General features: G+C 40.7%; 1 protein-coding gene across 2 annotated transcripts in view; it reads right to left on the bottom strand.

Moving 5' to 3' along the window:
• Positions 1-12,083, bottom strand: part of FAM199X (family with sequence similarity 199, X-linked) — a 30,901-nt gene extending 18,818 nt beyond the window's left edge. Inside the window, exons 1-2 of one of the 2 annotated variants that reach the window (XM_027533347.1) lie at positions 11,608-12,083; positions 874-1,093 (exon numbers count right to left, since the gene is read on the bottom strand). In XM_027533347.1, coding sequence (XP_027389148.1) covers positions 874-1,093; positions 11,608-11,804 — 417 coding nt within the window. In that variant the 5' untranslated portion in view covers positions 11,805-12,083. The remainder of the gene's footprint in view (positions 1-873; positions 1,094-11,607) is intronic. The other variant, XM_027533348.1, reaches the window with a different exon arrangement.
• Positions 12,084-12,530: the final 447 nt, after the last annotated feature.

The following is a 12,530-nucleotide window of genomic DNA, read 5'->3' as shown; positions in this document are numbered from 1 at the left end:
CTGTATCTGTATAAGCTCTTAATGGTGGTAACCACAGCAGAGTTGGACTTGGAGACTTATTTTTAATTTTATGCCATTCGGTATTATTTTATATTTTAATAATTTTTTTTTGAAATAAAATGTTTGATTCTTCTTTTGTACAACAATTTCAAGTATCTAGAAGGCAATATTCAAGCATACACTGAATATAACAGTTGCTGTATGCAAGGAAAGCTTCTTCAAATGTTATTGTCTTTTCTGTTGTTGTTATTCTCTTTTACAATCAGAAAATGGATGTTGCAATAATGTGATCTACATTTTCTGAAGGACTGTTTGGAAATGCTGCCTCATAATGACAGTAATTTGCTACAAAGCCATTTTTTTGTGTTATAATGTGCCAGAGAAGAAAAAACACTGTTAGGTGGAAAACATCTCTACATATGAAGAGAAAACAAAATGAGAAATTATATTCCTGACAACAATGAAAAATTATGTATTATGGAGTGGTTTGTGATCTTATATATAATATGACCCTGGTGTAAAATTATTATACCTATAAGGACATGAAGGCCATTTATTACTAAAGAGAAAATTTGCTTGGATTAATGCATAGAAAGGTATTGATGATATATATATTAACAAGAACATTATACAAGTACTAAATTACATGAAAATGTACAAAAGGTTACCTGCAGCATGAGAAGCCTAAAAGGTACATTAGTAAAAATAAAGGATACATATTTCTTCTAATTCTTAATGCTGTCATAGAATCTTTAGGACTGAACAAAAATTGGAAGAAATTTACTTTGAGGTAGAAATGAAAATACCCGAAACAGAAATTCATACTTCTACTTATGGAGTAATAATGGCAATATAAGAAAAAAAAAAACCTACCTGCCATTCAAATTCGCTATCTGACCAATCCCAGTATGTGCTAATAGAAGAAGAGACATCACTGCAGACACTCCCTTCAGGAAATAAATCAAAAGACGTGAACTCTTGATCATCTAATAGGGAATAGCAATCATCTTGATCTCCAACAGAAACGGATGAAAACAGTTCTTCACTGCATTCTGAGCTGGCCACACTTGTTCCACAGGAAGTTAAGTTCCACCTTAAAAACGACACAAAGTCAATCACAACAGAAACTACAGAATCCATACAATTTTTTAAGATACAAACAGTTCAGTTCAGTCGCCCAGTCGTGTCCAACTCTTTGTGACCCCATGGACTGTAGCATGCCAGGCTTCCCTGTCCATCACCAACTCCCAGAGCTACAAACAAGATATATTTATTACATTTATGAGGAATATGAGCATATTTCTAGATACAATATACGATAATTATTTTCAAAAGAGCTCTTGTAAAGATGTATAGTAAAATATTTACGAATGAGTATGTCTGGAACCTATCTCAAAATTATACGGAAGGGATTGAGGAATGAGTGCATGTTCAGTCGCTTCAGTCGTCTGACTCTGTGTAATCTTATGGACTGTAGTCTGCCAGGTTCCTCTGTCCATGGGATTCTCCAGGCAAGAATACTGGAGTGGGTTGCCATGCCCTCCTCCAGGAGATCTTCCTGACCCAGGGATAGAACTTGCATCTCTTAGGTCTTCTGCATTGGTAGGTGGGTTCTTTACCACTAGAGCCACAGATAGGGGCATAGATAAAGTATGCTGCCGTATGTAATTACTGAAGCTGCATGATGGGCATATGGGGTTCATTACACTATTCTCTACTTTCATATCTGACTGGAGCCAGAATGAATTCAAATTCTTGCTCTGTCATTTGCCTGCTGTTTGATCTGAAACAAAACAAATCTTCGCCAAGCCTGGGTCATCATATTTAAAATGCAGTTACTATGAACATTATATGACAATGCATACAGAGCACTCAGTGGATATAAAATGTGCTCAATACATGGCAGCTATTATTATTTTTTTTTAATTACTGGTTTTAGGTTGTGCTGGATCTCTGTTGCTGTGCCCATGTTTTCTCTAGTTGCTGCAAGTGGGGGCTACTTCTCTAATTGTGGTGCATGGGTTTCTTATTGTGGTGGCTTCTCTTGTTGTGGAATATAGGCTCTAGGGTGCAGGCTGAATAGTTGTGGTGCACAGGCTTAGTTGTTCTGTGGCAGGTGGATTCTTAATCACTGTGGACGACCAGAGAAATCCACAGCTATTATTATTAAAGGAAGAGGGCAGTCAGTGCAGGGCAGAGAAAAGTACCAACACAGTATACAGGCAGAAGCTCAAAGTGTTTCTTATATTTAAGTAACTTTTGCAAATATGTTAGAATAAGAAAGGAGTCACGAATAAGATTAAAATGACCAATAATTCCACTAATTAGCAATAACTGATCCATAATATTTTGGTACTTTTTTCTACATGCATATGTATATTTTTATGCAATCAGTGTTTTGTGTGTGTATAGATATTAGTGCCCTATTTATTTTCACTTAACATTATATACTGAACATTTACCCAGCTATATTACTTGAAAACATTTTAATGCCTATATAGTCCATTGATTAAACATAATTTATTAAACATTATCCTTCAATAACAGGTACTTAGCTGTTCAAAATTCCATTTTTTGGTATTACAAATAATACTGAGATGAAACCTTTTTGTTTATAATTATTTATCCAAATATATAATCTCTTAGGATAAGTAACTTGAAAGGAAATTACTAAATCAAACAATATGAACACTTCTAAGGGTGATAGTATACTTAGCCAAGTACCTTTCTGAAATGTTACATAAGTTTACACTCCCTGCTGCTGCTGCTGCTAAGTCGCTTCAGTTGTGTCCAACTCTGTGTGACCCCAGAGACGGCAGCCCATCAAGCTCTGCCATCCCTGGGATTCTCCAGGCAAGAACACTGGAGTGGGTTGCCATTTCCTTCTCCAATGCATGAAAGTGAAAGTGAAGATGCTCAGTCGACTCTTAGTGACTCCATGGGCCACAGCCTACCAGGCCCCTCTGTCCATGGGATTTTCCAGGAAAGAGTACTGGAGTGGGGTGCCACTGCCTTCTCCATTACACTCCCTAAAGCAGTCTATAAAAGTGTTCATTTCACAACCTTAATAGCACTGAAATTTTCATTTTTAAAATTTTACCTAGCTGATAGGAGAAAAACTTTTTTATATCAATTTTTATTTCTTTGACTACTGTCAAGAACAAAATTAAAAATATTTATTAGCTATTTTACTACAGCATTTTACAATGTGTTAGTATTTTTCTTGTTGATTTTAAGAGTTCTTTATATAGTAAGGATATTAATATTTTGTCTGTATTATTTGTATGCAGGTCAAGAAGCAACAGTTAGAACTGGACATGGAAAAATGGACTGGTTCCAAATTGGGAAAGGAGTACGTCAAGGCTGTATCCTGTCACCCTGCTTATTTAACTTACATGCAGAGTATATCATGCGAAATGCTGGTCTGGATGAAGCACAAGCTGGAAAAAAGACTGCTGGGGGAAACATCAATAACCTCAGATATGCAGATGACAACACCCTTATGGCAGAAAGCAAAGAGGAACTAAAGAGCCTCTTGATGAAAGTGAAAGAAGAGAGTGAAAAAGCTGGCTTAAAACTCAACATTCAAAAAACTAAGATCATGGCGTTTGGTCCCATCACTTCATGGCAAATACATGGGGAAACAATGGAAAAGTGACAGACTTTATTTTGGGGGGCTCCAAATTCACTGCAGTTGGTGACTGAAGCCATGAAATAAAAAGACGTTTGCTCCTTGGAAGAAAAGCTATGACCAACCTAGACAGTGTAGTAAAAAGCAGAGACATTACTTTACCAATCAAGGTCCATATAGTTAAAATTTTGCTTTTTCCAGTAGTCCTGTATGCATGTAAGAGTTTGACCATAAAGAAAGCTAATCACCAAAGAATTGACACTTTTGAATTGTGGTACTGGAGAAGACTCTTGAGAGTCCCTTGGACTGCCAAGAGATCAAGCCAGTCAATCCTAAAGGAAATCATTCCTGAATATTCATTGGAAGGACTGATGCTGAAACTCCAATACTCTGGCCACCTGATACGTAGATTCATTAGAAAAGACCCTAATGCTGAGAAAGAATGTAGTCAGAAGAAGGGGATGACAGAGGACTAGACAGTTGGATGGCATCACTGACTGAATGGACATGAGCTTGAGCAAGCTCCAGGAGATGAAGGACAGGTATGCCTGGCATGCTGCAGTCCATGGGGTCTCAAAGAGTTGGACACTATCGAGCAACTGAACAACAAGTGTATTATCTGTTGCAGGGTTATGCATTTTTCTTTTTTTTTTTTTTTGGTCTTGAAACCTACAAATCTGTTTCCTTTTATAAATTTCCACTAGCTTTATATTATTGAGATAATCTTCATTGCTTTGGCAGTAGCCTAGGAAATTAATCCTTAGGACATGAGTTAGTATATCTGATACTAATAAGGTACTGAAATAATGACTTCCTCAAGAATAGCCTATTACTTACCTATTATTGGAGAAGGTGACGGCACCCCACTCCAGTACTCTTGCCTGGAAAATCCCACGGATGGCAGAGCCTGGTGGGCTGCAGGCCATGGGGTGGCTAAGAGTTGGACACGACTGAGTGACTTCACTCTTACTTTTCACTTTCATGCATTGGAGAAAGAAATGGCAACCCACTCCAGTGTTCTTGCCTGGAGAATCCCAGGGATGGGGGAGCCTGGTGGGCTGCCGTCTATGGGGTCGCACAGAGTCGGACACAACTGAAGTGACTTAGCAGCAGCAGTACTTATTATTAGGTTGTTTCTCATCCTTCATTAAATCCAGGTTTTTTCTTTAATTATGTATTCATTTTTTAATTTCCCCTCTTATTTTACATAGCTAATCTTAATTCCAAAGTTCTTGATTTATAAAATTTGGGCAATCTGACAATTTTATGGCACCTTTTCCTTTGTGATAAAGGCAGAGTATTTTAAAGCACTGAAACATACACAACATAAAACACTGAAACACACACGCTAACCTAGTATAGTTCCATAATATGAAAGCAGATGTCAACAAACTTTTATAAATAGGCAAAAACTCAAAATTCATCTAAGAATCCTAGAATACCTTTTAATATTACATAGCTTTATCACACACTTGCTAGGTAAGCAGTATACGCATGTTTTAAAAAGATCAACAAACCTGGTAGAATTAACCTAATTGCTTCAGTCATGCAATAGGACAATAAAAAGCCTTGAATGGCAATTACAAGTTCTGTCCTTTCACACACTCAACAGACATTTAGTTAGTCAGTATCTTCAAAGTGCCAAGCACTGTGTCATGTACTAGGAAAAGCTGTCAGGTAATTGTTTTAATAGGAATTTCTTCTCAGCTTCAAAAATTTAGTAGAAATGTGTTTTTTTCATGAGTAATAATGACTCTCTTTTTTAAAAAAACTATGCCATATTTAATAATTGAAACATTAGGTCACTGACAAGGGAGTCTGGAATTTGCTTGATTTTGTGCTCTTACCTTACGGCAAAATCAGGATGTTCCTCAGTTTCAGATCTGTAACTTTTAATAGATATTACAAAGTTCTGGGTATTCTTAGAAGACTTAGCTCCTTGTTCTTTTCTTTTTTTAATTAACAACAAGGAAACTGATCTCATACTTGAAAGTCATTTACAAAACGGAAAAACAGCACTCTGAGTTTTCAAAAAATTCTCTTATCTTCTAATATGCAAATATTATTATTGTTGTTTTAAAACAATGTAGATAAAAACCAAGTAGGAAGTACTTTCATCCACTGCCAGTGGGAGTGTTATATTGGCACTGACATAATCTGTATATATAGATTTGGTACATATGTGTATAAAGCAATTTGGTAGTGTATATATAAAGAGATTTAAAAAGGTTCATTCCTTTGGACTCAGTAATTGCTTGGCTAAGAATCTATCCCTTTTCCCAAATAGAAATTTGGAAAAGAAGATGTATATACAAACTTGTCCAAATATTATAATAGCAAATAAAAAAGGGGCGAGACAAATGCTCCCAAAACATTGGGAATAATTAAATGAGTATATTTTATAATCATTAAAATCATATTTTTGGACCATTTATTGGAAAAGAAAATACAAGTGCAAATAACCTGGTCACAAATTTTATATATATAGCTTGATCCTGGTTTTTATTTTTTTTTTTTTTGATCCTGGTTTTTAAAATTATATGTGTACAAAAAAATAATAACATTAATAGTAACAACAGGGAATTCTCTGGTAGTCCAGTGGTTAGAACTTGGTGCTCCCATTCCAGGGGCCCAGGTTCAATCTCTGGTCAGGGAACTAAGATCCTGCAAGCCTCATGGTACAGCCAAAAAAGGTAACATCATCAAAATGTTGACACCTGTTATCTGTGGTGAAAAGGATTATAAGTAGTCTTTATGGTTTTGTATATATGCCCACAATTTTTTCTAATGAGCTTTTATAATAGAAATTTAAGTGATGCTTTTAGACAGTTCTTTTGGCTTCAAACACGTAACACAAGAGCACCATGTACGTGCGCTCAGCACTGAACTCTTCAAACTTACAAAGCCCTTAAATCTTATTCCACTAAGAGAAAACTACCTAACACTAAGATCCTAGCCACAACCATGCAATTATTCACAAAGGACACTCTCTCCATATCTCAGAAGAAAAATGTTGAAAAGAATCCATGAAATGGGGTTTAACTCAGTAACTAGGCTTACTGCCAAAATTTTAATTAAAAAAAACAAAAAAGCCAAGAAGACTTATCCGCAAGGCATTTCAGCAATAATATACAGATGAAGGGCTTTCAATGGCATTTTTGTAAAATTAAGAAAAGTACATGCATCATATACATTCTTCTGAAGCCTTTCTCAGGAAGACCTAACCATTACCTCTGAGAATGAGTATCCAATGAGCACTGTGGAATCAAGTCCTACTGTCAATGATGAAAAGTCATTCCAAAGCCATCCTTTCTCAGTCAACAATCCCCTATCATCATGTGTATTCATCACTGACGTCCTGCTAGAATTCCCATACAACCACCTTGACCTCTGCTACTCTCTGGAGCCCAAAAGGCCATCAGGGTCCCAAGTTAGAACAGATGACACAACCCCCTAATCAGCTCATTCAAATTTCCAACTTTCATCCCAGCAACTTCAATTGTCTTGGGATCCTTACCCATCCCTCTTACCCCCTCTATAGTTTGGGAAGTAAACAACATTCCATGATATTTCTAAGGCTAATTCTTCCATTTAGCCTACTGAGTTAATCCCATCCATCTCTTTGTCATGCCACCTGCTCTAGTATTTTTTATTTCTCCTTTTCCTGTGGGCTTCTTCTAAGGAGCTAACATCCTATTCTTCGAAAATAAACACTAGACAAGGCAGAAAACAAAGAAACTTTCACTTTTTTTTCCCCCAAATTATCATCACATCTCCCTTTCCCTTCCCTGTTAAATTTATTGAAAAGTTTCTTCTATTCTTCCAACCTTTGTAACCCACAGTTCCACTCCTATTGCACTACTGAAATTGCTGTTCTGATTACTCCCCAATCTACATTTCTAACCTGGGTAGTTCTCCAAAGCCTTATCCCCATCCTCAATTTGTTGCAACAAATCCCTAAATAAAATTATTGCTGCCTCTGTAACATATCACTTCGTGAAATGTGGTTCTCCCACCTATAACTCACAGCTCTTCTGCACCTCCAATTTTCTAACAAGACAGGAAAACTGTGGGTGGAACAAAAGGCACCCAGTAGTCTTGGGCTTTTTCTAGTTAATGGGGCTAGAAATGGGGCTCTGAAATCACAGAACTGAGTAACTAACTGCTGTATACAATACGTAGTTCATTTTGTATCCTGCCAATAGGGTGTAGCAAAGTGAGACACTGTCCTCCCACATGCTTTTCACAATTGTTCAATGTCAAAGTACTGATGTACTCCTGAAAGAGGAAGAGAAAAACACACTGAGTAGTTCATATTAACCTCCTTCATCTCACAATTATAGGATCTACCAATATCGCTGTAATTTTTTCAATTTGCTAAAGGATATCCTTCATTTGATGACAATGGAAGTACAGTGGACAAAGGCTGAAAGAAAATCCACAGTTACATCAGAAAAATTCTATCCTCCAAACCAAAAAAAAAAAGCCTTAAAAACTATATACATATATATTTCATATTGACATTTCAATTAAAAAATGTTTTTTGGCTTACTGAAATTTATTTTATTCTCCCCAAATTCCAGACAAATTCAACTTGGTCATAAAATCCTAAAAGATACTCCTAGGAAAGTGAATTCTCAGGAAGTTGGCCATGTTCATGTAATTTATTTTCCAGTGAACCTAGACCAGTGACACACCAATATAAGTGACAGGTGACTCTAAACACAGCAAACATTCAAACTTAGGGATCGTAAGTAATAGTGCCTTGACCCTCTTGGTTAATGAAGACTGCATAGATATCCCAGAGTCCAGTAAATGAGTGGGCACAAAACTGTCATCATCACAAGGCCCTTATCAATAGCATCATCTAAACAATCTCCACAGTTTTGTTATCAGGTAACAATGAAGATGCAAGATAAAGGTAAATCAATTATCTACCCACTGACAAGCTTTCTATTTTTAATGGGACTTATTTCACAATGATTAAACCCAAGACACGGCTTCCCTGGTGGCTCAAACAGTAAAGACTCCACCTGCAATATGGGAGACCTGGGTTCGATCCCTGGGTTGGGAAGATCCCCTGGAGGAGGGCATGGCAACTCACTCCAGTATTCCTGGCTGGAGAATGCCCATGGACAGAGGAGCCTGGCAGGTTATGGTCCATGGAGTCTCAGACAGTTGGACATGACTGAGCAACTAAGCACACAGCAAACCCAAGACACAATATCAGTACTCAACTATTCAGATCTGATTGTTGGATTGTTCCTTGAATTGATGAATAACGTGCTGTGAAGAAAAAAAGTGACCCATATGATTCTGAAATAAAAGAACTCCTTAAACTAAACTTTTCCCACATATATGATTTAGCTGTTTGCTTCTCTCTGAAAAGAAATGACTGGAAGCTTATGGTCCTCTCAAATGCCACCCTGAGGAGGGGATAAGAAGGCAGAACATTCCAGAAGGAAAAAGATTTAAAAAGCAAGGTAGCCTGGGGCAGAAACATCACCTGCTCTAAGAATTGCTAATTCTACTTTCCCTAAACTCAGCTGAGAAGAGTGCAGAGCAAGATACTTTAGACCTGCTGCTACCATTCCAAGCCCTGTGAAAAGGAGTTGTTGTTGTTTAGTCGCTAAGTCCTGTCAGACTCTTCATGACCCCCTGGACTGTAGCCTGCCAGACTCCTCTGTCCATTGGAGTTCCCAGGCAGGAATACTGGAGCTGGTTGCCACTTCCTTCTCCAGGGGATCTTCCCGACCCAGAGATTGAACCCGTGTCTCCTGGCATTAGCAGGTGGGTTCTTTACTGCTGAGCCACCAGGGAAGCCCAGGGTAGGAGAAGGGGTCTTGAAAAACAGGCAGTAACTAGAAAAAAATAACGCTAACTTGGAAAAAATGGGGTTGAACAAGAACCTCCCCCTCTATCTTCATCACCTCATTCTGGAAAACAACCTTGACCTTACCAAGGTCTGATAGACAAGGGGGAGAAAAACAAGGAGAAAATGGGGAGGAGGAGAAGGAACAGAACAGAACAATCTGTAAGAAATGTATTATTCACTGTTCTTCACTCCCCAACACCTCCACACATTTTGGGAGCACTTAACCCCTATCCCCACTCCCCTGCCCTCATCATTAGAGCAGGCTAATCCTGAGATCATTTAACTTTCCTGTGTATATGATTTACTCCAATGCGGCAAAACTTAAATATCAAATATGTGCACAAGTATTTTTATTTTCCAATGCAAACAATTCTAAGCACACTTGATTTCATAAATGTTACATTCATAGTAACATTTAGTCACATCCTGGGCTTCTGTGAGTTAGTCTAAGAAACTAACAACCATTTATAACACTGCAGCCATTAGCTCTGTTCCAAGTTTCATCACTGGCTCCAAAGGAGTAATCCTGGCTTTGCCAAACTCGGTTTTATGACCTTGAACTCAGTCTTTTCTCTCTAGGCCCCAGTTTCTTCATTTTTTATAACCAGGATTTGGAACAGTTAAAACAAACTTACCATGACTTTCTTTTCAAATGTATTACAGTGATGAGCTTCATCATTATTTAACTGTAACACCTTGTTTTCAGACTATAACTTTCTTTTAGGTAACAAACGTATTTTATACATTCCTGGTACTCAGTAGAAGCTCAGCAACTCTGTAGATTGATTTAAGGGATTGGTGGGGGAAGCATGCAAAAGGTATTAGAATGTGGAAGGATTTGTTTGTGCTCATATTGTAAAATGGACCAGAAATCAGAACTAGATGCCTTTGCCTTAATTCAGCTCCAGTATTTTCCATAGCTGAACCCCTCTCTCTTTCCCTCCTCCCTTGCCTCTCCTCCTCCTCCCTTTTTCTCCACACACCTTCCCCAGCCTGTTTGTGCGCCCCTATACAGGCTTCCCTGGTAGCTCAGCAGTAAAGAACATGCCTGCCAATGCAGAGACTTAAAGAGACTCAGGTTCGATCCCTGGGTCGGAAAGATTCCCTGGAGGAGGGCATGGCGACCCACTCCAGTATTCTTGCCTGGAGAATCCCATGGATAGAGGAGCCTGGTGGGCTATGGTCCATGCAGTAGCGAAGAGTGACATGAGCGATTGAGCCTGCACATACACGAATACATATAATATGCACCTATGTTATAGGTTGGGGCTGTGTGTAAAACATCTTCAAATTCCCCACATTTGATATAACACAAATGTCTGCATGATAGAATTCTCCAGAACACTCTACCTTCTAATAAAACTAGTTAGAGGATGCACCCTCTGAAGAAATTTGTATAAGCAAGCTCATCCTATGCTTCACTCCATCCCTCCACTGGCGGAGCAAACCAAAGGATGTGCTTCAGGAAAGAATCTTCCAGATTTAAGCTTATACATTTTGGCAGGGCCTAAAGCGCTAGGGCAAAGGGTTCACAGAAAAAGGAAAAAAAGAGAATCATCTGGTTTTCTAGAGCTTCACTAAAAAATGGGAGGCGGGTTGGAGGTTGGAAACAGCGCTATAAGACGTTTAAAAAATAGAGAAAGGAAGATTCTAGCTTTCAAAGTGCCACCTTTCAAAACGTCGACTGATTTTGATTTTGAGCCATCCGAAATCCTCTCTGTAGCATACCGGAATTGGAAGGGGTTAAACTTTTGCGGGTGGATGGAAACAGGGAAGCATCTAAAAATCAAGGGTGGGGGTCTGGGATTCGCAGGGTACAGATGGGGCAGGAGGGGGAAGGGAAGAGTAGCTGGGTCAGAAGATGAATGGGGTGGGGGGAGAGAGTAAAATGCCGGCTAAAAGGAAAATCGGAGGGAAGGGGTGAAATAGGGAGGGGGAGAGGGAAGGAGCCCGGGAATGAGAGCTGGGTGGAGAAAGGTGGGGGAGGGGGCAACTGAACGCACAGCCCCTAGGCTGAGGGCCAGGATCGGGGGAGCCGGCGTTGTCCGACTGGAGGCAGGGGTGCGGTAAATTTGCTCCTGCCCTCAGCAGAGGATTGTACCTGTTGGTGTGGAAGCGGTGGAGCGGGTCCGTGCGATGGCAAGACGAGAGCTGGCAGCCGAAATCGCTGATGTCCAGGCAGCCCGGCTCCTCGCTCGGGCAGGTGCCCACCCCACGAGGGGGTCCCAGAAGCGGGAAGGGCTCCTCGGGAGTTAGAAACTTCTCGTATGAAGTGGTGGCTGACGCCTCGTCGGACATGGCTGGAGATGGCCTGGCTCGGACTCCCCACTCCGGCCCGGGGCTGCTCCCGCGCCTGCCCCTGCCCCCACTCTAACCTGTCCGCGGCCCACTGCTGCCCGGGGAGCGCCTGGCGGCTCGCAGGGGCTGCTCCAGGCCACCCAATCAGCGCCTCAGTGGCTTCTGCAGCCACCTCAGCTGTCGTCGCGGCTGCCCGACCTAGCCCAGCGTAGCGCCGCCGCCGCCGCCACCCGGCCCGCCCACCGCGCTCGCCACTCGCGACTGCAGCAGTCTGCCAGGCGCCCGCAGGGAGGGGAAGGGCGGCGGGAAGCCGCTCCCTGTGCCCCCTGCTGGCGCGGAGGAGGAACTGAATCTCCGCCTGCCGCAGCCCGCGCCGCCGGCTCCGCCCCGCCCCGCCCCGCCCTTCGCGCGTCGAATCAGGGATTCCAGGAGCTGTAAGAGCCCGACGCTTCAGGCCAACCTCCTCCTCCACTTTCTCACCCTTGGCGGATTACTAAGCAGCAAGCTGCAGTCCCAAGAAAAGGGACTTAGCCAAGGTCACACTACGGGTGCGTGAGAAAGAATCCAGAGGCTTTGGTTCCCAGCACAGTCGATCACCCTGTCCCAATTCAACAAGTATTTATTGAACTCCTGCAGTGTGTGTGCCCAGCACTGTGCAATGGGCTTCAGGGGAAGAGGGCCAAGTAGGAAAAAAATAGTCCCTGCTTCTCTCTTGATCGCCTAACC

The sequence above is a fragment of the Bos indicus x Bos taurus genome, chromosome X (genome assembly GCF_003369695.1).
Source record: "Bos indicus x Bos taurus breed Angus x Brahman F1 hybrid chromosome X, Bos_hybrid_MaternalHap_v2.0, whole genome shotgun sequence".
NCBI classification, from domain to species: Eukaryota; Metazoa; Chordata; class Mammalia; order Artiodactyla; family Bovidae; genus Bos; species Bos indicus x Bos taurus.
This window is presented reverse-complemented; position numbering and strand designations above follow the sequence as displayed.